The sequence below is a fragment of the Abrus precatorius genome, unplaced genomic scaffold, assembly GCF_003935025.1.
Source record: "Abrus precatorius isolate BTA unplaced genomic scaffold, Abrus_2018 Scaffold8, whole genome shotgun sequence".
Lineage (NCBI taxonomy): Eukaryota > Viridiplantae > Streptophyta > Magnoliopsida > Fabales > Fabaceae > Abrus > Abrus precatorius.
Genome location: NW_020874428.1, coordinates 16,596,552 through 16,623,563, shown reverse-complemented (window position 1 = coordinate 16,623,563; position 27,012 = coordinate 16,596,552). Strand labels below are relative to the sequence as shown.

Sequence of the window (27,012 nt, the reverse complement as noted above, 5' to 3'; positions counted from 1 at the left end):
CAACTTTAAATCCATCAGCAGTTACAAGTAACAAACAGTGAGATAAATTGGGATAATAACATTGCACCAGGATAGTACTCCAACAATGTTATTGGATGATGTCACGAGTATGTTTAGGGTCTGTCAAGTTCATACTCAGTTGGTATAAACCATACTTATCACAAGGATTAAGCGCTTTCTCCTAATCATATCGTGACTACTATCAAATTCAAAATTAGGGTGTCTGAAAGCTTAAGCTATTAATGGTGAAATCCAACATGGGTAAAGATGGATTCAAGTGAAAATTGTGGTTTATCGTGGTGGGTACTATGCACAAAGATGTAAGAACTAACTTTGAATCACTACGTGAGAAAACTGTTTAATAAATAATAAGTCACTTTTGAAAAGATTAATATGAAAACAGATCTGATAATAAATGATATTTCTGAAATTTTAATTTTCACTGAATTTAATGATTTTATGTCATTCATATAATTCATGTATTAGATAAGATAAAATTTAGTTGTTATTATAAAAGATAAAGGTAATTTAACAAAAATATATTATTTCTTCTGATTTTTTATAAAAAATAAAAAATTAAATCATTATATCAAGAAAAGTAATTAAATCAGTTATATTTTTCATGAATATAAATTTTATTCTAAAAATACTTATAACATTAAATGGTTTAATTAGTAATTTGCATATTTAATGATATTAATAAAAAAATAGCATATAAAAAATTTAACAATTAATACACCTTGAATCTATCATTTGTTTCTTATAATAAGAATTAAAAAAATATTTTATTTTGTCTCTTATAAAAAGGATAGGAGAGAGTATTAATTAAAAAATATCATTTTTCTTTACTTTTGTTCAAAAACTTTAAGTATCGATCAATTTAAAAAATAAAGAATATCTAAGCGACGTTGTTTCATATTTTTATTTTTTATTTTGCTAAGAATTCCTACAGGCATGTTACTTATAGCCAAGTTGATGGTAGAGAAATTAGTTTTATTTCCCCTTAATTTAAATACTCAGATCTTGAACATGGTTTTAATTTTAATATCTACACATGAATAATGATTTAAGTTATTATACTGCAATACCAAGAAGTTGATAAGTAAACACCTCCAGGTGATCTCGGTTCATAGAGCTTGCGGAGGTTCAAATTCTAGTATGGTTGCAGTAGCGTTATATGGGGAATGCATTAGAAAATTAAAATGAATGTTAATCCTTCCCTGTTAGGAACCAAAATTTGAAAAGATGACAGAAAAGAGCTTCCCTTTCCCTGTTAGCAAATAAAAGGAAAGAAAAAAAAACTTTTAATTCTAGTCTGTTTACTTGCAATAACAAAATACCTCCTTACAAGTTACAACCCATGACCTTCCTCCATAATAATGGGAATATCATTTTTGTGTAAATAGAATGAGAAGTTAAAGATGCTGCTAATTACATGGCCAAAAATAAGGTTCTCTCATGCTATGCTAGTTTGGGACAGCTCTCCTATTGGGGTCTTCTCCCACCTGTTGGGTGACGATACCGACAAACTCCATGCTTCCTTATTAATTAACTCTAATTTTATATATTAATTAACTCCTATATATATAATATTAATTTCTACAATAATTTTATCTTACTTACATAACAGATGTATTATTTGATATACTTAATCACGTACTATAAACATTTTTTAAAAATTATTTTATAAATTTATAAACTAACAAAAAAATCATTAGAATTATTCAGCAAAGTTACAACCCAGTCTCTCTCAACCACTGATAAATATTTGTCATGGATTGTACAACACAGCTATGCACTAGAGTGTGCGGTGACATTAGTGAGCTCAATATCCATGGATGACCCTCACCTCCTCGACTTCTCCGATTACAGCATCACAACCACCCCTTTCTCAGACGATGAGTGGAACCTCTTCTCCCCACTTGTCGATTGGGACTCCTTCACCACCCTCATGGACGACACTGTCGTTTCCACTCCAGATCAACTCACCCTCGACCAAGAATCAAGCGTTGTCGTTTGCGACGACCAAAAGGGCCTGCGCCTGGTGCACCTCCTCATGGCGGCGGCGGAGGCCCTCACCACCGGCACCCAGAGCCACCACCTGGCTCGAGCGATATTGGTTCGGCTCAATGACTTGGTCACCCCCAATAGCGGCACCAATAGCGGCACCAACATGGAGAGGCTCGCCGCGTATTTTACCCTCGCCCTCCACTGTCTGCTAGATGGCGCCGCTGGTGCGCACAGTGTAGATCACCTCCACCTAACGGACACACTCACCGCTTTCCAACTTCTTCAAGACATGTCCCCTTACGTCAACTTCGCCCACTTCACCTCCAACCAGGCCATCTTGGAAGCTGTGGCCCACGAAAGACGGGTCCACATCATCGACTATGATGTAATGGAAGGGGCCCAATGGGCCTCGCTCATTCAGGCTCTTTCGTCTAAAAAAGATGGCCCACCTGGCCCGCACCTCCGCATCACCGCACTCTCCAGAACCGGTGTGAATGGACGGAAAGTTTCGTCCATCGGCACCGTTCAGGATACCGGACGGAGGTTAACGGCGTTTGCGGCTTCCGTTGGGCAACCGTTTTCGTTTCACACGTGTAGATTGGACCCCGACGAAAAGTTTCGGGCTTCTTCTCTGAAGCTGGTTCGTGGAGAGGTGTTGGTGTTTAACTGTATGATGCATTTGCCTCATCTTAGTTACCGGGCTGGCGATTCCGTAGCTTCGTTTTTGAAGGGGGCAAAGGAGTTATGCCCGAGGGTTGTGACCCTGGTGGAGGAGGAGGTGGAGCCCGTTGGGGATACGGGCTTTGTGGGCCTGTTCATGGACTCGCTCCACCACTATTCAGCGGTGTTTGATTCGCTTGAGGTGGGGTTTCCGATGCAGAGATGGGCGGGGGCTTTGGTAGAGCGAGTGTTCTTGGGCCCGAGAATAAGGGGGTCGGTGGGGCGGATGTACAGGAGTGGAGAGGAGGAGAGAGGGTCGTGGGTGGAGTGGTTGGGTGCGGTGGGGTTCAGGGGAGTTCCCATAAGCTTCGCTAATCATTGCCAAGCGAATCTCTTGTTGGGATTGTTCAACGATGGTTATAGGGTGGAAAAGATGAGGAACAACAAGTTGGTGTTGGGATGGAAATCAAGGCGTTTGCTTTCTGCCTCTGTTTGGATTTCCCCCTCTTGATTTCTTTCTTTTAATTTGTTCCTTCTTTGTTCCACTCCTCCCCTCCCACTCATTTCTTTTCATCTCTCTTCTCTATTTTCAACCTTTCTTCATGTTTTACTATTCTCTTCTCAATTCCATTAGTTTTTCTTAAATATTAAGAATAATGTTATTTCTATGCAGCCCATTTAAATGTTGCATTTCTTGATGGTATAAGGATACATGAGTTGGACTTTCTATTTTACTCCAATTTTAATAACATTTACATTTTCTTTTGTTAATGAAAAAATCAATAATTAACCTCATATATTTTATTACGTAATGCATGAGTTCCTTAACTTGCTAGGAAAACTACAGTTCTCTCTCTCTTACTCTTGTGTTCTGTATAGATTATTTAAGCCAAGATGTTTACCACTTGATAAGTATTTGGCTAAAGCGAGCTCGAGATTATTGACAGTAACTAGTGCATAGATGTCGTAACTCCTATTTGGATTCACTTCTGTAGATTTTTAAGGTATCTTTAAACACATTCTAAATCTTAATAATATATCAATTCATTATTTTCTTCATGAGAATATATGTTTAGAAAGTCTACAAAACTATATTAAATTGTATTTTTATTTTAAAAATTATAATATTACAATAGATTTTTGTTTGAATGAATTTAACATGAATTCAGATTTGCTATTACAGCATGCACCGTAGAAAGAGCTAGATTCAATATTTACAAGAACCACCAGCTGGTCACAGAACATGAGGATAAATTTCATCATTGTTAGAAGAGTTTGGTTTCTTTTCGCTTCTTTTAAAGTACAAAGCTAGCTTCTTCCTTACTGTCATGCATGCAACACATGCCAGTTGACTATTGCTTTCTCTTTTATTTTATTTTTTATTTTCATTTGATTTGATCCTCTAAGATATAAAACTTCAAATAGTGAATTAACAATATATTAAAAAGCTATATAAATAAGAGGACTTCAACTTTAAAATAGCTTAAAATATTTTAAATAAGTAAGTCACTTAACCTTGTAACATATTCACTCTTTTTTACTTTTGGATTGGACTTACATTTCAAAAATTTTAATATGATATTATAGTTTAGATTAAAAAAAATTGAAAGATCCAAATTTAAAAAAAATATAAAAAAAAAGATATGTGGCATAAAAAATATTTAAGCAAAAAAAAGTGTACAAACTTAGGTAACAAAAAAATATATATGAGATAAATGCTAAAAATTTGAAGTTACAAACTCAAAATAAAAAAGTAAAGAATTAAAAGAATGCAAATGACTTAAGGGAGAGTAATAAGATATCAAGTCGATCACATTGTGAGATATAAATTCTACGTCCATAAACCTCAATTAAATTTAGAGTTTACTCATTTTCCATCACTTTTAGATCGTGTTTACGTTCCAAAAAAAATCTTAATATTGAATATCAAAGCCAAGAAGAAATTGTAGCAAAAATTAATGTATAAATAATTAAAACATTACAGTAGGTTTATTTTTTTTTTTACATATATATGAGATTTATAAATTATATATACTAAAATATAGTATTTTTGAAAAAAAAAATTATGAAAATATAATATTTAAATAGTATAAATACGGATGAAATAACAAAAAATAATGAACTTCAAAAATTTAAAATATTAAAATATTAAAATATTAAAATAAATTAAATTTTGCTAATGATAATTTTTTTAAAAAAAATAAAAAATTGTTAGTACCTTTTTTAAAAAACTTGAAGTACTAAAAAATGTCATTAACAAATTTTGAAAAATTTCTATATTTTCATATTTTTTTCAAAATATCATAAATTTTTTATATATAAAAAGAGCCCATTACAGTACGGTAGTAGGGGAAATGGAGAGTTTGGTAGGTGACATGTTCCTCCTTAATTATATAATTTCATGTGTCAGCCTCCCTAGGAAGATTCCTGGGAATGTTCGATATATAACACACTATTTTGGGTTTGGCATCAAAAGAAAAAGGGTTATATAATTATAATTAATTAAGATGCCCTCATTATAAACCCTATTTTATTTCTTCTTTTGGGATCAGAAGCAACACTTTTGTTTTATCCGTTGTGGTCATTCAAATAAACCACCAAAACGATCGTCAGCCCCACGATAAGCTCATAAAATAACACGTGTTTCTAACATTCTTCCTACAAATTTTGCTAGCAAAAGACAAACAACCCCAATCAAACATGGCCATGAAGCAGTGGCTTACGTTATGCAGATACATAACTATTGTTACATAATTCCAAGCCTCAATGATTCTTCTGCCAAATACAAACATCGAAATATCAACATAATTTGAGTTCTATTTTTCTATTTTTTTCGAGATTATTCACGTAATTTTGATTCAAGAGTTGTAGTTAGCTAAATCTTCCTTAAAATTGTGGTTTTAAAATTAAAACCTTTAATATTAATTATACATAAAGGTTAAATCGTAATTTTAGTTTCTGTATTTAACTTGTTTTTAATTTTTATTTTTGTATGAAAAATTATGTTTTGGTTTTCCTTTGAAAAAAAAATATAAATTGGTCTTGCTATTTATTTAAGTTATACTGTCATTTGTGTATTTTTCCTAGAGATCAAAACAAAATATAAATACTGTGAAGGAATCAAAATAATGTATAAGAATAGGTATTAAAATAAGAAATCTTGTCCATTTTTAGTTTCAATAAACAAAGTCAAAAATTAATTTGTAAATAATTTTTAAATAAGGATCAAAATATAAAATTTTATAACTAAAGAAAATATCAAATATAAGAACCAAATTTATAATTCAACCATACATAAAATTTGCTTAAAGTTGTAACTATAATCTAAACTAATTCGGTGATAATGAGTCAAAAGTAATTTTTTATATATAATATGATTAAATGTGCTGACAAGTTTTAGAAATTTTCTGACAAAAATATCTCTGTAATTTATTTAATAATTAATATATTCTGAAATTGAAATGTTACATTACATTCAATATGTTAAATTTTGTTTAAAATTTAGTCTTTGCAAGAGAAGGAAATTGAAAAACAAAAAAACTGGGATGTCAACCCACCAAATTCTTTCTAATATCTTGAAGTTATTATAATTAAATTTAGTCAAATGTGTTGAGTTTTTCTATTTTTGTAAAAAATAATTTTTTTATGTAAATCAAAATGTAATAACTTAATTATAATAATAATAATAACTTGAATATATTGACTGTTTCCACAATTGTGACAATTTTTATAAAAAAAATTCTTAATTATTGATTACTTCTATTTTTACGCATAATTTTTCTTATTTCTACTTTCTTTCTTTTTATTTTATTTTTCTTATTTCTCTCTTTTTCCGCCCAATTTACATAAAAATGAAGTGTCAGTAAATCATCACCGCATTTAAAAATACTCTCAAAAATCTTTATTTCCAAAAACTATTATTATATTTAATTATTATTGTATTTATTATAATCATTTTCAAAGAAAGTTTCATTTCTATTTTATTTTTTATTATTTCACAAAATATTTTTGAAAGATCATTCTTAATTTTCAATACCCCATAGAGATTAAATTTGTTTCACAAAGTATAAGCTATTTGTACACTCATATTCATTGTTATAATCATTTTTTATAAAATAAGATATTGAAAAATAAAAATATTTTTTACGTCTAAAGAAAATCGATAATTTTATAGATAATAATAAATGAATATATAACCATTCTTAAAATACAAAATTTAATATCTTTCTTACTTGTAATAAAAAAAAATTTAAAATACAAATATAAAATAAATTAAATACAAACCATACTTTGTGAAGTATCTAATTATACTATAATATTTTTAATGAAAAAACGATTGGTGACAACTGCTCCATAATTATCTCTTCGTCTTGAGTCCATTAGAATGATTGCAATAGGATTGACTATTTCTTGTTATAAATCTTCACAGAATTAAAATGATAAAATAGAGAAAAAAGGAAAATTTATTATTATTATTATTAATTTGAATGGCATTGTTAATGACCAATTAATTTCTAATGGATGTAAAACTATATAAAAATTCAAAATTAACCTTTTAAAATATATAAAAAACAAAAATTAAAATTATAACGATTGAAAATATATTTAAATAAATATTGTAATTTTAACATGATTATCTCTTTTATGTAAAGATAGATAAAGTTAGCTTCTGAATACGGCAGCAGAACTTGCGGCACTAATTTACGCGCAAATTAAACAAACGTTAATTTCCAAATGTGGCTGCGTCGTTGATCTAATCGAAAACTCAATTTGGGAAATACATCTATTATTCTCTTTGAACACATCTCCTTTGCCGAATCATCATCCATTTACCCTCTCGATCTCATTTATTTCTCACGCACAACGGTAGTGGCAGAGGTATGAGGTGGAGCATCGTTGATGTAATGTCTCGTAATTGATCTGCGTACAAGATTAAAATTCAAAGATCTGCAACACAAATCCGATCAAAGACAACAACATTGATTTAGGGAGTAGAGCTGAAGAATTCAATGGTGGAACAAAAGGCTAGAGGAAGGGGTAAATTTGGTGGACATCTTGAAAAAGTTCTCAATAATTTCACGTCTTACTTTTTTACAAATTTTTCACTTGTTACTGGTGTCTCGGCCTTGTGGCGGATGTTTCAACGGTGGGAGAAGGTGGTTGATGTTTCAATACCACAAAAGAGTGACAAACTATGATGTCGCTTTGTTTTTGTGTGCTTTGTGGATGTAGCGGATGCCAAGAGTTTAGAAGCTAAGCTTAATGAGGCATGCAAGGGAGAAAACTGTGGGTCCGTGGTGTCTGCGGAGGGCAATGAAACGAGACACTCCTTTGTCACTAGGGCTACAAAGACGTCAGGTAATACATATGCAGACAAACTTAAAGTACCCTGTCTAGATGAGACACACACAGAGGACAAAAGTGGGTGAAAAAGAAGAAACTTTGGGCTCACCTTGAGTTTGAGGTGGATGAGGGGCGGATTGAGGAATGTAGAGGTGCTATGGTCGAACGCCTTCATAGAAAATAGGATTTGAAAAGTATGCGAGAGGCTCTTCTGCAGGAAGGTATGTTAGATATTAATCTCATGGCCATGGGTGACGACATGGTGTTGGTAGAATCTGATGCAGGGGTAGATTTAGAAGATATTGTATTGCTCAACAAATTATAGTGGGAGAAATGGTTCTATGATCTAGGGGAGTGGCACCCAAGTATGGTAGCTGTGCAGAGGGTGACTTAGGTACGTTGTTATGGGGTCCCTTTGCATGCTTGGGGTGAATTACTCTTTTGTAAGTTAGTTTCTTTGCTTGGTAATTTTATTCAGATAGAACAAGTCACAGTAGAAAGGCGGCGATTAGACTATGAAATGATACAATTAGATACTACCATTGCTGAGCTTATCAAGCAAAACATTATAGTGAAAGTCAATGATCATTTTTACTCAATAGTCATGCTTGAAGAGCATGCCTGTGATGTTGTAGCTGCAATAGAGGAAGGTGTGACTAACTCTTCTGAGGACGGCAATGACTTATCTGAGGTTGGTTTAATGGAGTTTGAGGCCTTAGATAACTATTCTAGTGAGGAGGAAGGTGTGTTGTATGGTAATATCGAAAGTAAGGATTGTTTGGTTGACTCTGTGATTAGAAGTGAAGTGTCAGTGTCAGTAAAAGGGTGTTTGGTGGATGAGGGTTTGGGAGCTGGTGGTGCGGATGATACGGGTCCAGCGATGGTTATTTATGATGTTGTAAATGAGCCTTTGGAAATGTGGAGAGGGGAGGCCAAATAACAAGGCCTTGTCTGTTGCAAAAGGTGGGTAGAGATGAGTTGAATCTATTAGACTCGTTTGGATTAGACGTATTGATTTGAAAAAATTCAGAATTAAGGAGTAAGGAGACAATTGAGACAACACAAGCAGACCACTTTCAATCCAATGCTTGTGTTGAAAAAGAAAGGGTGGATGTGTGCGAATCCCTTTAGAGGGCACGCTTTGTGAAAAGTAGTCGAGGTGATGAAGGAGGAAACAGACATAAGAGCATAGTTTCCATAAACCCCCCTCAAAAAACCTTAGGGATCATAGTAAAGATGCGTCAATGCTGTCGCAACTTAAAAGGAAGGTATTGCTAGCTGATGAAATTTTGGCTAATGCTTCCAAGGGTTCCTACAAATTGCATCCTTTCGATCCCATAGTGGAGGGAAGGAAGCGACTGACTGCTGCAGATTATGATGATGAGGTAGTAGCATCAAGGTCAATAGACATTGGCAAGAAGGTTGGTATGGTCGTCCATGAGAACGATGAGCAAGTTTGAGAGAAATTAATTGAGATGGAGGTACACGACAGAACGATTGTGAATATACATGGAGTTCGCTTTGGTTCTAAATGAAGATTGGCTCGTTTAATTGTTGAGGGTTGGGGAGTAAGGTGAAGCGAAAGAAGGTGTGTGAGATTGTTTGCTCTAAAGGTCTGAAATTTTTGGCAATTCAGGAAACAAAACTTGAGACATGTAATCACAACTTATGTATGTGTCTGTATGGTTCTATGGATTTTGATTGGATTGTCTTACCCTCCATTGACAGAAGCGGGGGCATGCTTTCACTTTGGGATACATCCAAAGGTAAAATACTTTTCTCCTTTTCTAGTACTGGATTCTTGGGTGTTTGCTTGCAGGTATTGGCTACTGGAAACCTATGAGTTGTGGTGAATGTCTATGTGTTGTGTAGACTAAGTGAGAAGAGAAAGTTATGGGATGATTTGCTCATGACAAGAAGGGGTTTTGGCAAATTTATATGGTGTATATTGGATGACTTGAATGCTGTGATACATGTGAACGAGAGGAAGGGTTGTCAGGCAGACCATGGTATCTCTGAAATGGATGGCTTCAATTCCTTCATTCAGGAAATGGAGCTTGTGAATCTTCCACTTGTGGGTAAGAAATTTACATGGATAAGGGGGGATGCTTCTATGATGAGTATGCTGGATAAAGTCCTTGTTTCTGGTTCCTGGATTGATTATTGGGGAGATGGTTTTATTCAAGTTCTAAGCAGAGATGTGTATGGTCATTGTCCCATTATTCTAAATAACAAAGTAGTTAACTGGGGTCCGAAGCCATTTTAATTTAACAATTGTTGGCTGACTCATAAGGGAGTTGTGGAAGTGGTGGAGGAAGCGTGGCAAAGAGATATTAATCTTTCATGAGCTGCCCAGAGAGCTAGCCAGAGGTTGAAGAATGTTAAGATTGCATTAAAAAGAAGAAATATTGAGAGGTGTTTGAAAATGTTGATAAGGTGATTTCTGATTTGACAACAGAGTTGAGTTTGATTGATGATAAAAATTCTATGAGAGAACTTTCCAATGTGGAGAAGAAGCGTCAACAAATATTGGTTGGTGATATTTGGAAGGCTAGGAAGAATAAGGAGAGTCTCATAACTCAAAAAGCTCAGGTGCGATGGGGGAAGAAGGGTGATTTAAATATAAAGTTCTTTCATTTATGTGTTAATAGGAGGAGGCGATGAAATAAAATACATGTGCTTCAAATAGGGGAGAGATGCGTTAAAGAGGTTGACAAGATTAAAGCATGTGTGGTGTCTTATTTTGCAGATCATTTTAATAGTAGAGATTAGCTTTGACCTACTATTGAAAGGGGTTTTGGATTGAATAATCTCAAAACAATAATCAACTTTTATCCCAGGAAGGAACATGTTAGATAGTGTGCTTGTGGCTAATGAAGCAGTAGATTATGTGTAGAGGCATAACAAGAGATGTTTTGTGTTAAAGCTTGATTATGAGAAGGTTTATGATTCGGTAGAGTGGGAGTATCTTCTGTTTATGTTACGTAGCTTTGGATTTTCAGAAAAATGGGTTAGTTGGATGGAAGCTTATGTGTGTGGAGGTAGCTTATCAGCTTTGATTAATGGTTGTCCTACATTGGAGGTTCATATTGGGCGAGGCCTAAAACAGGGGGATCCTCTTGCCTTTTTTTTTTCCTTGTGGCAGTGGAGGGGTTAGGAGTCCTTATGCGGAAGGCAGTAGCATGTAGGCTGTTCTCTAGTGTGAAAATTGGGGTTGGGGGACCAGATATTTCTTTGCTGCAATTTACGAATGATACATTGATTATGGGAGAGGCTTTGGTTCAGAACTTATGGACTTTAAAAGCAGTATTGTGTAGCTTTGAGTTAATTTTAGGTATAAAAAATAACTTTCATAAAAGTTGTATATTAGGATTAACATTGACGATGACTTTGAAAACTTGGCTGCAGAGTTTTTACATTGTAAGATTGGTAACTTTCCATTAAAATATCGTGGGTTACAGTTAGGTGTTAACCCAAGGAAGCCTAGTGCATGGAATGGTGTATTAAAGGCTCTTAAAAAGAGGTTAGCATCATGGAAGCGTAGGTATTTATCGATTAGAGGTAGAGTGACTTTGATTAATGTCGTTCTTAGTTCTATGTCATTACACTCGTTATCCTTTTTTAAGGCACCGAAGTCGGTGATAATCCAGCAAAAATTTTTATGGAAAGGTGTTAAGGATGGATCCAAAATCTCCTGGGTGAAATGAGAAACGGTTTGTAGACTGCGGAAGAATGGTGACTTGAACATTAGGAATGTGCAGTGGTTTAACTGAGTGCTTCTTGGTAAATGGTTGTAGCGAGGTGTTAATTGTTCTAGTTTATTATGGGTGCGGGTGTTGGAGGCTAGATATGGTAGACTAGCTTCTGCTATTCAGCGTCCACTAATTCACAACAGATGTTCTTTGTGGTGGCATGATTTGCTGGAGATTATTCATCAAGGAAATTCATGGTTGGATGAGAAGTTAGATAGAAATGTGGGTGTAGGTTTGCACACTTTTTTTTGGAGAGATAAGTGGGTAGGTGAAGTGCGATTGTGTGAGGCATTTCCTCAATTTTTTGCGGTGGCGAGGAATGTTAAATCTTGTGTATTGGAGAATGATTTTCATGATGACACTAGGTTGGTTTGGGATATTAGTTGGTGAAAAGTACTCTTTCAACATGAGATTTCAAGCTTTAATCTTTTGTTAGAGCTTGTCGCTGGAGTTTCTATTAAGGTGCAACAAGAAGATAAATGGGTATAGAAGGCGGATTTTTCATGTTGTTATTCAGTGCAATATGCGTATTCATGGCTATTTGAACTTTTTGGTAGTCTTAATAGTGTAGATCAATGTACGCAGACGCCTTGCAAAGGTTATGGAGAGGGAAGGTCCCTCTTAAGTGTCTAGTAATTTTTTGGCAATTATTGTTAAATGCACTTCCTTGTAAAAGTTTGCTGATTGACGGTGGTATTCAAATTGATAATATAACTTGTTGTTTCAGTCATGATTTGGAGGAACTTCCAACTCATTTGTTTTTAACGTGCTTAGTTTCATCTCAAATCTGGTATTTTATTGCACGTTAGCTTGGATTCTCACTGGTTTTGCCTTCAGATTTATCGACTCACTTGCTTTCTTGGGTTGATGTTGGTTGCAGTAAAAGAGAATGATGTGTTTATTAACTGTTTGGGTAAATACAGTGTAGTCTTTGTGGTTACATAAAAATAGAATAGTATTTTCCAATTATGTTTTGGATGAGAAGGAAGTCATAGATTCTATTATTCTGAGGTCTTGGAAATGACTATTACTTGTTAGTAAGGGAGAAGCTATTTTGTTAGCATATTGGTATCTGAACCTACGAAATTGATTTTGTCTTAACTTTACATAAATATGTTTCTAGTTTTTATTTTTCAGAATAAGTATCAGTTTTTTTCTCTATGTATATGGGTTTTGAGTTCCCCTTGAATTCTCTTTAATAATATATATTTTGCTTAACAAAAAAAAAGAGAGAGATAGAGTTAGCTTCTGACTCGAAATATGGGGAATTAAAATAAGCACTTTTAACCCAACATATTAAACAAAAAATGCAAGGAATTAGCAATGATATATTAGCCAACATGTTAGTATCAGTAAATAAGGGCATTTTTCAGTTTAAGATAATCAATTTATTTTCAACAGTTGCAAGAATAATTTTTTGCTTTTATTTTGTTCATACATAGCCATCACTAACTATCGCTTATATATATACTTCTTTTGGTTTATCATTCAGCTATTGATCTATATCTTTTGAGAATTAGCTTACAGAAACATACATTATTAATATTTTGTTTCTCTTTCTCAAACACTATGTTTGTTGTATTTAGTGTGGTAAAACGTGAGAAAAGAGCATGACTATGTCCTTAACATAAGTTCTGCTAAACATTGCTTCTAAATAGTAATATCAATGGAGGAAATAAAGACAACATGATTGATAAAATCAGCTACATTCATTATGGTATTGGTGTTCATATTCTTTCTCCAGATTCTTGTGATACAAGGTAATTCACAAACCCTGCATTTCATTGAGTATTTGTAATTGGTTAAATAAATTAAAAAAGATTATTAAGTATATATTTATTGAGTTACCATTAATTAAGGATGTATATTGCGATACATTTCTTGAAGGGTCTAGTAATGTTATGAGTCTTAAATTGAATAAGTCATAATAATTGATATTTTTCATTGAGAGTTGAGTTTAAAAAAAAAAGTGTTATCTATAAGTGAGATTAAGATGCAATAATGTAGTGAATAATGAAAGGTGAGTAAAATTACAAATGTAAGAGAAAAGACTACAAATATGGTACTTAAGTGATAGAACTCTCCTATCTTTTTTATTTTTATCCAAATGAAACTATCTTATCTAATAGACTATGTTTTAGGTTGAGCTCTTCATAATAATATGTATTAATTGAGTTTGATAAAAACAAAATCAAATTACTGATTCCATTTAATAAACTTCAGTTTTATAATTATGCCTAAGTTATATTTATTAATTTTAGATATCAATCGAGTTATTTTTTTCTTTTAAATTTTAAATTTTTTAATCCAATGCTCTCATAATGTCACACATAAATATATTTTATAACAACATCAAAATTTTCTTCTACTAAATGAAGTTGGTTATATAAATTACATAATGCTATTAAGCTAATTTATTGCATTAAAAGTTTTTATATTTTTTCTTTTCTACACAAATTCTTGTGAAAATAATTAAACCGATCAAAGTTAAGAGAATCCAGATTTATACAATAATCATAAATAAAAAAACAAAAGCAATTATTTTAACATGAGTTTTATCCTTGTTATACATGCATGCTTATGGAGACTTCAAACCTTTGCAATAAGTGAAAAAAAAAATCATTAAAATATTCATTTTGTCTCTGCAAATGCAACAATGTGGAAAGTGAAATTGAAGCACAAACTATCAATTTCTCAATGGGATTGGACTTGGGATGCAGATGGTACTGCTACAATCACTTGTGACCGCTCTCATAAAGAATTTGATATATGCACAATGAAAGGCCCAACACTTTTAGATCAAGCTTCCTTAACTCTCCTTGCGTTGGGCCCCCACCAATCAAATATCTCCATAAACATCTAACCATACCCACTTAAGAATGTTCTCAATGAAAGAAATAACACTCACCTCAATTCCACCAAAATCAACCTGTGGTGTCACACACCATAGCATAGTACTAGGATTCAGTGAGGGTGGGTTCCTAAAAACTTTTACCATGACATAAATGAGAACTTCATCTCACTCTTCATCACCATCAATTCTCTATTCCCTAATCCAGTTGTGACATGTGGTCACAAATGGTATGATTTGGTAGGTCCAAAAGTATGCTGAATTGTTATCAGCGTTTAATCTATACCACTTGATCATCGACACAAGCAATTTAACCGCCAATTATTATTTTCCTTTAGCAAGCACAGGGTTAATAAAACATGGTGCTATAACTACAGATCCAAAATTGTTACCATATCCTAACACCCTTCACGATTTTCATGCATTCCTAAAAAATGTATATACCAAAAGTGACACCCCATCATTGTATTCCAATAAAAGGGGTAAGCCATGTCTCACATTAGTGACAAGAAAAGGTAGTGTGAGTTGTGTGATTTTGAACCAAGAATTATCAATGTAGCAAAAGAGATAGGGTTCAATGTGCATGTGTTGGAGCCATAAAGAAACGTTTCCATCGCCAGTGCTTATAGGTTGACTCCCTCTAGCCATGTGATGTTGGGGGTGCATGGTGCAAGCTTAACACATTTTTTGTTTCTTAGGCCAGGCTCGGTGCCCATTGGCCTTGAATGGGTTGCAAAAACTTATTATGCGGATCCACCCAAGGTTTTGGGGTTGGAATACATAAGAGTACAAGATTTTAGTAAATGAAAGTAGTTTGTTAGAGAATTATGGTGCTAATAGCTTGGTGATCAAGGACCCAAAAGCTTTTCACCAGGAGGATGGGCTAAGAGACGAATTTATTTGAAGGAAAAAATGTTAAACTTGATATAATTATGTTTAGGAAGTGCATGGTCAAAGCTTATGAAAAAGCTAAGATATTTTTGAATAAAGTCAATTAGATATCTAGTTACATTTTGTTCCAAAAGCTATACTGAAAAGCTAAAATAAAAATGAACACATTAAACTTGCTTCTTCTCTCCTCTCTTTTATTTTTAGGTGTTTAATTTGATTGAAAATATCAATTTAATTGCATGTGTGTTCTCTTAGTTTTATTGATATCACATTTTAATTATACATGTTTCACCTTGAATTTTTGCCTTTTATTTTTAAATTAGTGCATAACCTGTTGTGAAGTAAGTGCGTCATGCTTAATAAATTATTCATTCTACCGTGCTAAGGACCTATGGATCTATTTGGAAGGACCTTTGAATAGTTTATAAAAAAACACTTTATGATTCTAATAAGTTGTTTTATCTTATTTTAATGAGTTTTTTTTTTTATAATTTATAAAAATAAGTTATTTTTATCTTATTTTAAAAAAATATTATTAAATTTATATTATGTCATTATTTTTAAAAATATATTAAATAAGTATTTACATAAGCAATTATCAAAACACAACTTAAACATTATATTATTTAAATAAAAGCATTACTTAAATGTAACTTATTAGTTATAATTTTGACGCTTTTTTTTTATCCTCCTTTGTCTCCTTCATGGATTACTTATCCCAAGGGTGAGTTGGGCAATTCAGAAGCACACTCAAGCCCTGCAATTTCTTATCCCAAGGGTGTTTGCTGCAGCAAGCGGTTAGCCAGAGTGGCTAGCCACACTATTCTAGAAAGCAGAGGTTTAACTACAAAGTAAAGATTGAGACAAAGACTTACTCGGAATTCTGTTGAAGGGAAGACAAATTTATCGCACTTTACTTAGGCCTATTTTAAACCAGTGTTTCGGCTACATTAAAGTCTAATGGCATAGAATGTTCGTCATGAAAAATTTGGGTAGGATAATAGGTAGGAGAAATTAGAGGGAGTTGTGGTTTGGGTTTTGATTTGGTTGTGAATGGAAAAGATGAAAACAGATTAGTGAGGCTTTTTGCTGCCCCCCATCATTTTGTTTACAGACAGTGTGTGTGAACTGTGAAGTCAAAGTTGCAGAGTAGGGAGGGTTTTGGTATTCGATGGCTACTATCATTTTATGCATTTCAACCGCTATTTTATGGTCATTTTTCATCACGTGCTAGGCATACTTGTTTTCTTTTTTTATAATAATAATAATTATTATTTATGTTTTTGGTCTTTACTTATTTCTGGCAGTTACATTTAGTTTTAGGTAAATATAAATATGGAAAACTCAAAAGCATGTTTACAAATAACAGGTTTATGTTTCTTTAAAAAAATATGCCCCAACACCAATTGCAAACAGGGATACGGATGGATACGAATCCTCTCATGTTCTGGCGGGAACATAAGGCTCATATCCATATTCGCTTAAGCGAATGATAAATGGCTTAAGCAAATTTGAGTGAATTTTTGTTTAAGCAGAGAGTTTTAGCTTAAGCGAAGAAATAAGGGGCTTGCAGTTTGAGATAAGAGAGCGGTTCAAATTGAACCACACTCAGAAGTGTACTTTGGAGAGCGGTTCAAAACCGCTCTCTTTAGTGTAACTTCTCAGAGCGGTTCGATCTTAACCGCTCTCTTTAGCTTAACCGCCCAAGCGAGAGTAAAACTCCAATTTTAGATCAATGAGCATCTCAGGTTCATTTATATTATGATTTTGAATAACAGTAAATACAATTCAGTTAACTTCCATATTATTACCATATAATATAACAATATGGGTGTTCATATCTTATAGGAATATTAACCAATGGTTTGTGATCCAGTTGAAGTACATTGTTCGACACCTCCATGTTATGATCCTCCTCACACATTAGTTAATCAAATAAGTTTCACATATTTATTGAGAGTAATAAGTTTTAGCTTAACTTTAAATTGTCTAATCATTAATGGTGGTTCCTAATATCTCTTCTTATTTTGTAGGAACAACTTCATGATACCAATTATATTTTTTTTGGATGGTATTTGATTGGAATGGAATGGAATGCCTCAGCTTATTTTGTTATTGACTTGGGTATGTATTAATGAATTGTTTTTGGTTATGCATCATTGTGAACAATTGTGTACCATTAATGGAATGGAACAGAATGAACTATTTATCCATGTTTTGTTGTCACATTTAACTGTTTATAGATGAGTGGAATTGATTTTGATAACAAATTTTGTAAAATTTTACCCTTTAATTATATGTTGTCACTTTATGCATTATTTGCCATTTTTCTGCATAATTAGCTTAAGCCATTATTGTCGCTTAAGCGATTTTAAATTTGCTGCAACTTCACAAAAAGGGCTCAAGCGATACGGCCATCCGCTTGAGCGGATATTAATTAGCTTAAGCGAATTATAGCCCTGTGCATCATTGGTTTCTGTCCCAAATTTGCTTTATTTTAATAATATTCGCTTGCATTCGCTTCAAGCCAATCACTTGTTCGCTTAAGCGAGTCACTAGCCTGAAATTAATGGTTCTCTGTCCCAAATTTGCTTAAGATTAACAATATTCGCTTTGGTGGTTAAGCTAAAGAGAGCAGTTAAGATCGAACCGCTCTGAGAAGTTACACTAAAGAGAGCGGTTGACAACTTAACCGCTCTCAGAACTTACCTTTAGAGAGCGGTTCAATTTGAACCGCTCTCTTATCTCAAACTACAGGCCCCTTATTTCTTCGCTTAAGCTAAAACTCTCCGCTTAAGCGAAAATTCACTCAAATTTGCTTAAATCATTCATCATTCGCTTAAGCGAATATGGACATGAGCCTCATGTTCCCGCCAGAACATGAGAGAATCCGTATCCATCCGTATCCCTGTTCGCAATTGGTGTTAGGGCATATTTTTTTAAAGAAACATAAATCTGTTGTTTGTAAACATGCTTTTGAGTTTTCCATATTTATATTTACCTAAAACTAAATGTAACTGCCAGAAATAAGTAAAGACTAAAAACATAAATAACAATAATAATTATTACTATAAAAAAAAAAAAGAAAACAAGTATGCGTAGCGCGTGATGAAAAATGACCATAAAATAGCAGTTGAAGTGCATAAAATGACACATCGAATACCAAAACCCTCCCTACTCTGCAACTTCGACTTCACAGTTCACACACACTGTCTGTAAACAAAATTATGGGAGGGGCAGCAAAAAGCCTCACTAATCTGTGTTCATCTTTTCCATTCACAACCAAAATCAAAACCCAAACCACAGCGCCCTCTAATTTCTCCTACCCTTCCACTCGCTCTCGTACCATATCAGCGGTGGCTAGCCAAATCCAGCTTCCATCCACTGCCACTTCGGGTCAGTACCAAGTTGACGTCCTCTCCAAATCGCTCCCTTTCATTCAAAGGTAAAACCATTGTCATCAAGTACGGCAGCACCGCCATGAAGTCCCCGGAACTCCAAGCCTCCATCATCAACGACTTCGTCCTCCTCTCCTGCGTCGGCCTCCGCCCCAACATGGTCCACAGTGGCGGCCTCGAGATCAACAACTGGCTCAGTTGACTCAACATTCCCGCCATCTTCCGCGACGGCCTTCGCGTCACCGACGCTGACACAATGGAAATCGTCTCCATGGTCCTCATCAGCAAGGTCAATAAAACGCTCGTCTCGCTCATCAACAAGGCCGGAGCCACCGCCGTCAGACTCTCCGGCATGGATGGCCGCCTCCTAACAGCGCATTCTAGCCCCAAAGCCGCAGACCTAGGATTTGTCGACGAGGTTTCGAGAGTGGATCTGACCGTTCTCCGATCGTTTGGACGCTTTTTAAACATTATATTATTTAAATAATAGTATTACTTAAATGTAATTTATTAGTTATAATTTTGACACTTTTTTTTATCCTCCTTTGTCTCCCTCGTGGATTACCTATTTTAATTGTTCATTTTCCCTCTCTGGTCTCCTTTAATAATAGTCATCTTTCTACAATATTTATAAATGCTAAATACAACTACATATGGTGGAAAAATATTGGTTACAAATGATTTCTTATAAAGTTGCATAGATTATACCTAGAAAAAAAAGAGAGCACAAAATAAGAAGGAAAAAAAAAGGAAGCATAAAAGGAAAAGAATAACATAACATAGAGGAATAAGACAATATGATTGATTGTTTATTTTGTTAATGTGATATAATCATAAAAAAATTTAGGTATCTCATGATTATAAGAATAATATAATATAGTTGTGATAATTTTTTAAAAGCACATAGAAAATATAAAATATGCATATATAAGTATTTGTTAAGTATTAAAACATGAGTTGGACTTCTTTTGAAAGAAGAATTATGAATAACTTTAAAGTATGATTATCACAAAATAGATAAATAAATATAATATAAAAATTTAGAAATTGTCCCAAATTAATGATTAAAAAAATATATTTAGCACAAAATTTAAGAGAAAACAAGTCATTTTATTAAAAAAAAAAAGATCAGTTTATTTTTTTTTCTAAAGTAAAAATAAAAAGAATTTAATATGAAAAATAAAAAAATTAGATACCATTGAATAAAATTAAAAAATCATAATGCTCTTTATAAGAAATATATATTAATTTTATTTGTAAAAAATAAAAATACTTAATTATTAATTTTTTTTATATCTTCATTTATTATAATATTTGTATCCACAAAACATTTACTCATCATTCTTATAAGTGTTATATCATCTTACAAATCTTCTTACTACTTGATAAATAAAAAAAACACAAATGTATAATTTAAAAAACATAAAAATATTAAATAATTTCTTAATTTAGTAATTAGGAAAATTTGTATACATAAAAAATAAACAAATTTAAATTATTCAACTGAATATATTTATTTATTTAGTATATAAGTTATAAAATTGACTATTTAATATTAGAATTTTTTTTAAAATAAAGTATAAATTTATAAATTATAATATTTTTCATTAATATTGATGAATTAATCAAGGATAATATACATTAAAAATAGATATTTTCCTTCTTTTGTTCTTTCCCATGTTTTTCAGCTTGTAAGTTGCTATATTTTCAGCCGCACTTGTTTCGGTGTTGTCGGTGTCACCTTCGCATGGAGGCATCGTTGCGCTTACATCGACCTCACCATTAAAGGGTAACGCTCTCTTCAACTTCGAGCTGCTGCTGCTTCGTTTCCAATAAGGTCCTTTTCTCACCCACCTTCATTTTTTTTTATCCCGATTGTTTGTATGTTGTTTCTGAAAAATCAATGATGGTGTATGTGTCAATCATATATGTGGGTTTGTAAATGGTATGACAGTGCCCTGAGAGCTACATCGGTAAGCAATGCACTCATTTGAAGTTGAAAATTGGGTATAATCAAATGTGATACCAACAATTCTTATACACTGTCATTGACTCGTTTCTGATCCATCTGTGTTTTGAGACGAAGATACACGTAATAGTGTCAGTGTATCTAACTAATAGATTCCATTCCATTCTATCATGTTTCAATGAGTTCAAAGGAAACTGTTTGGTGAACACCCTTCAAAGGGAGACAGAGAGGGATACAAGACAAAAAGTGATAATGTGATATGATGTGATAGGTTGAAAAGGATGGAGAGGAATGAGGGGTGTCAAATAGATGTTAACACGTTTGAATGTCTAAAAATCATAATTGAAAACCAAACAGTTCTTATATTTTCAAACCTGTTTTCTCCTGTATTCATTTTTTGTCATTGTGTACGCGTTATGGACGCATACACAAACACACTTGATGGGTTCTGATATAACATAATTTCTTCGAACTTCCGAGCTTGAGAAAGATCACTATATTCTTGAATCTTGTGATAAGAAACAAATATTGTAAAAAATTGAAATTCCATTATGTCATAGGATGATGTGGATTAAGCTTACTAGATCAAGCAAAGGAATTCTATAATGTAAGTCAAGAGTTGTATTTTTCAACATTGCAGGCGAGAGCGGGGAAAATGTGCTTCAGTCAATGAAGACAATGCATCCCTGCATGCAACTTTCTGTTAAACATGCTTAGTTAAATTTACCTAGCATTTGTGGCACTTGCTTTTAACTTGCTGTCTGCAGAGCAGTCAGAGCCTTTTGGCAAGAAGGCACATGTATAAAGGATCAAAACTTCTATCCTCTCTCAATGTTTTAAGCTTTTTGTATTGCTCGTGATCAATTTAGTATTATTTCATAATGACTTCATCTTCAAATTGTTGAAGTCCCTGTGTGGGCTCAAGTGAGAGTTGCTTTTACAATACGACAGAAACCTGTTGGAGGGTTAGTTATTTAAATTATAAAAAACATAACCTTTTTTTTTTTCTTTCTAATTTTAATGATCCAAATTGGTTTATTCTTCTTTTTGGCATTACAGTATTTTAGAGAATCATTGGCAGTTAAAGAAACACGCGGCTATAGAAGAAGAGTATGCTTTGCAGAATGGAAATTCATCCATATTGAAAAATGAGGATAATTTTTCTTGTCATGCTATATTATCTCTTAATGTCAAGGATCCTCAAGAGTTGCTTTGGAAGAGGAGTTTTCAAGTGGAGCCCATGCTAACTAAGGCTCGGAGTGTTGCACAAGAAAATAATTATAATGGGCGTGCTGAATTGAGAGGAATGTTGGACGATAATAAAGATTTATTTCCATCATCATGCTCTAAACATGAAGATAGCCAGTCTAATGTTGATGATCTATGGTATGCTACAACCAGAGAGCTGAGACGACCAATTGAAGATAGCATCCTTTCCAAGGAGAAACACCATGAACATATGGTTAATTTCTGCCTTGATGATATTGATCTTGGGGAGGCCAACTCTTCGACTAAGGTGCAGTGCTGGGGATCCTGCGCTATTCTTCTTCTAAAAAATTATATGAAGGAATTGATTACAGGGTAACTTTCTTGATCTATTATTTCTTTTAATTTGTTTGAAATTGTGTATGTTTATGAACATCTATCTAGTACTATTGGAGTGCTTCTTTTCTTGAAAACAATCGATAGGTATTTGTGATATCCTTATTAAAGATATACAAGAAAAACAATAACATAAATTTTAGATAATTTAAGTTTTAACACCTTATTATGATCAAACATGTTTCCTAGCAATAGATGAACTATTTATGTTAAAACTTTCCTTGTTATTTATTATACAATAAACGTTTCTGTGATGTCTTCCAGATGGTCCATAATACTTCCTTTAAGTTGGGTCAAAGCTTTCTGGGTTCCACTCATCTCTAATGGGGCACGTTTTGAAGTAAGTTTTTGCACCCCTTAACATCTTAAAAAATGCAAAATTTCTGCTTTTTCATATGTAACTAAAATAGTGCATGAAAACTTCTCTTCATAATGATGGGGCTACCATTTTTTCCTTCAGATTTTCCAGATTGTAAGGCATATTCTTGATTTATGGAAGCTAAAGCTGCTGCATTTAATAAAAAAACAGAACTTCATCCTCAACTCGTGTTGTAGTGCATAAACACTTAGTGTGTTTGGATTCACATTTGATGGGCAACATATTTACATTTATTTCATCGTTACTAAGTGCACTAATGTGATTTAAAGCATGTTCAAACGCGATCACAGACGTATAGGGCTATTACTGTGTTTGCTCACATCAGAAGCAAGACAACTTCACTACTCCCTCATTAATGATATGTTTGATGATATGAATCAATCCAGTGCAACTTATTTATCACAAGAGAACCCTTTAGGATATTAAAAGCACTTTTAGCTAATTTGTAATACAAAAACTCGGTAAAAGTAGCTCCAATGAAAAATTACAAAACATTCTTGCAACTTCTGGAAGTAAGAATGACAAACGTTGAAAATATCAAAGTAGATAAACAAAATTTACATGCCCAAAAACCAGTACAAAATTTTACAGTTGTACATCAAGGTAGAATCCAAGTCATGAGTAAATAACGTGGATAAAATGGAAAATGTCAAATAATCATAAGTAATTCATTTAGCTATCAATCTTTATTTTATGAAGGTCACTGCAATTTGAATTTGTGAGTTGTTTCTGGAAGACACATGACTGTAATTGTTAGTGCAACTAACTCTCACATTCATGAAGTATTCAAAAAGTACTTTTTGCTGTTGATGATTGGGAACTGTGGAGAAGATTTTGTAATGCCAGATTTATCTCATGGATCGAACAACTGTCCCAAGCCAATCATCCGGGATGCTGCTTCCCAGATCTCCATTTAAGGCCCTTAATGAGTGGCTTGTTGCTGCCTGAAATGCAGCTACAACTTTCAACATTAGGAGCTCTAAGGTATAACACAGATAAAATATAAAAAAAATTACTTTTACAATGTAGACATCAATTCCAAGTTTTGCTATCATTGCAGCTTCCGTGATCTTTGTTTTCATCCCACCAGTTGTGTCATGAGCTGCAACAGTTAGCTTAACTGTAGAAAAAACAGCCACAAAATTCAATCTATAAATTCAAATCACATATCCAGAGCAAGCATGCACATCAAATTAGAATTAGTAATTTAACAACAAATGCGTACATAAAAGCTTCTATTCTAGAAATTTTTAATTATGGTGTCAGGGAAATAGCAAAATATAAAGAAAATCTGTGCCCTAACTCATGATGAGTTGGCTACCCTATTGTGATAACTTATGGTTTATGAGTGAGAATAAAATATCACGAGATCTTCTAGTTGAACTTCAGCTATACAGCTTCATGCTACTGAGTCAATAGATTCCGACTCCATTCCAACAAAACTCTTTACAAATCAGGACACTGCACTGAGAACTATGCTGTCTTGGTCATTTCAGCTCTCTCTAGGCCGACCAAAAAGGCAGAATAACTAAAAGGGCGTTTGGAAACACGTTGGAAAACTTGTAAATGTAGATCCAATGCAGAAACTACAACTAGTAGTACTGAAGTAAATGTAAATCCAAACACACATTAAGTTATTGTGAAACGTGAATATCTAAAAGGTTCTCATAGAACTGTTACTGGACTAATTCAGAACATGTTCCACTGCAAAAAATATGACCAAATAGTAGAGGAGAAAGCAAACTGTATAATAATTCCTTATTCTGCTTACTTGAGTTTTGCAAATTTGGCTTACAACTGACCAGCTTCCATCCTCAGCAACAGCTGTCATAATTGAAAATGTTAAGTAACAACCAACCTTGAAGAGAAGAGTCATATGGAAGATCAAGTTTAGAACAAGTGCTCACCAATTTCCTTTAAGAGTATTGCATTTGGTTCCGTTGGTGGGCGATCATACACCCCATACACGTCTGTCTTTCAGCCATGCTTAATGGAAAACATAATTGTAATGTCTCCTAAAATTTAAGATTTATAATTGTGATACGCTGTTCCAAGATAATTGAAAATTTTGTTTTTGCATATCAATACAACTCTTTTAACAGCAAAATGCATGTTTGCTACAGATTGAACCCAAAAAAGATGCCATTCTCCAAGTTTCAAGGCACTTCTATATGCAGCAAGAAAAATGAGGTTGAAACCGACATTTGGATTATTAAAAACGTGGCTAGTTAAAGAAAAATGAGAAGTTGGGGTTATTATCAATAATTCAATAAATTTGTGGTATTCATCACTTGAAGGGATATACTGACTTGGAGACCATTTGGTTTGGTATGCTCAGAAAGAGCTTTATATTTGTAGCAATTCAAGAATAAAAAAAGGTACACATGATATACTGAGGATACCAGGAAAACTACATATTTAGGCTTTGAGTATCTAGCCAAATGACTTATGATCATCTCCACTCAAAATAGTACATCCTTTAATTTCATCAAATACTGCATCTCCATGCAGAACCTAGACAAATGGCATTGAACCCCTCATTATTCAAGGTAAAGAGAAAATTGAATAAAAGAAAAACCAGTTACAGGCTTTGGAACCTTCAAAGGAAAGGTCAAAGGAAAAAAAAAAATGTGTAGTTTCATAACTTTGATTTTATAGAAAGAAAAAACTACTTTTCTTTTTCATTTGCAGCTGTATAGTCTTATTCCATTAGCTTTAGACAATGCAAAAAGAATAATTTAGTGCTCAAGCAAAGAGGGTATAATTAGGATCGTTCAAATGGAACTATCCTAGTACCCTGAACCCCTGCCAGCCATGTATTTATTAGCTAGTGACTATAACACACTGGCAGATCCAACATTCTAGTTTACTTTTTCTCAGCATGTATCACCCATGAAGAACTCTTCATCCACGATAAACAAGGCTTTCACCAATTTTTAGTTTAATATTTTAAAACTATCAAATGATCTTTCTTAGAAATATATACAAACAATAAAAGACCATTCAAATATAACCAAAAAAAAAAAAGGTTAACTTAAAAAAGGGTTAAAGAAAAATATTTAAATCTTCAAAGTAGTGATATAAAATAAGAATTTGCTCTTACAGATGTAAAATCAGAATCAATTGCCTTAGCCACCAAAGATAATTCAGCTGAAGATATCTGCACATGTTGAATAAACTTAGACGAGTAACGTTATCTGAAAAGACAGATGAAGTCTACAATTCATTATGTTGAACCGCTCTCATAAGTGTACTATTTAACCGTTCTCATAAGTGTATTTTAGACAGTGGTTCCAATTGAACCGCTATCAGAAGTCCTTATTGCAAAGCGATTCTAGTTGAACCGCTCTCTTAGTGTTTAATGTAATAACTGCAACATTACTAATATCTGGAATCAATTACCATCTTATTTAAAATGTAATTACCAGTTTTATATGGTCAATTACCATATTTGTAAATTATGTTTCTGGTAAATAAAATGTAATTGCATAGGAATTCAAGCAAAATAGGAAATTGTTCTAAATTTTAGACTTTTAAAATTTTCTCTATATCAAGTCAAAATATTTTAAAGAGAATTTTTTATTTTTACAAAAATGGTTCTGTTTACATACATAAAATATTTATATTATAAGAAATCTTTTATTGTTTAAATAAAATCAAATATTTTAAATTGATGTTAAATATATATTATTTTCAAATAAAAAAATTAAACTCAATTATATGGAAAATAATTTTAATCTAAAACACTAAAAAACAATTGTTCATACTTCTTTTAAAATAATAACAAATTAATATATTATATTAAACAATTTTATCAACACCAACTTTAAAGATTGATTTGAAAAAAAAATTATTGATTTTAATTTTCTTAGTTTGGTAAGTTGATTTTTAATTATTTTTAATATAGCATATATTTATTTTTCTTATATAAAACTTTAACATTTAATTACATAAAATAAATTCTAAAGATAAATGTAAGAAAAATGTTATATTAAAAGATGTGATAAATAACATTCTTTTTAATCAAATAAAATTTAATATATCTTTTTAATAGTTCAAATTGTTTAAAAATTAAATATTAAGATTGCTATAGTTAAATAAATTGAATATATTTTTTTTAATTAACATCTTAAAAATGACGAATAACAAATAACTAT

General features: G+C 32.8%; 1 protein-coding gene and 2 pseudogenes across 1 annotated transcript; 2 read left to right on the top strand and 1 right to left on the bottom strand.

Moving 5' to 3' along the window:
* Window positions 1-1,834: 1,834 nt before the first annotated feature.
* Window positions 1,835-3,181, top strand: LOC113874329 (nodulation-signaling pathway 2 protein-like). The gene has a single exon (XM_027512559.1). It carries the CDS (start codon window positions 1,835-1,837, stop codon window positions 3,179-3,181), a length of 1,347 nt encoding a protein of 448 aa, XP_027368360.1.
* Window positions 3,182-18,671: 15,490 nt separating this feature from the next.
* On the top strand, window positions 18,672-22,459 carry LOC113874328 (annotated as a pseudogene).
* Window positions 22,460-23,703: 1,244 nt separating this feature from the next.
* Window positions 23,704-26,304, bottom strand: LOC113874327 (annotated as a pseudogene).
* Window positions 26,305-27,012: the final 708 nt, after the last annotated feature.

Bases quoted from the DNA above. Each gene is read 5' to 3' on its own strand.
- LOC113874329 (XM_027512559.1), top strand. From the start codon at position 1,835: ATGGATGACCCTCACCTCCTCGACTTCTCCGATTACAGCATCACAACC.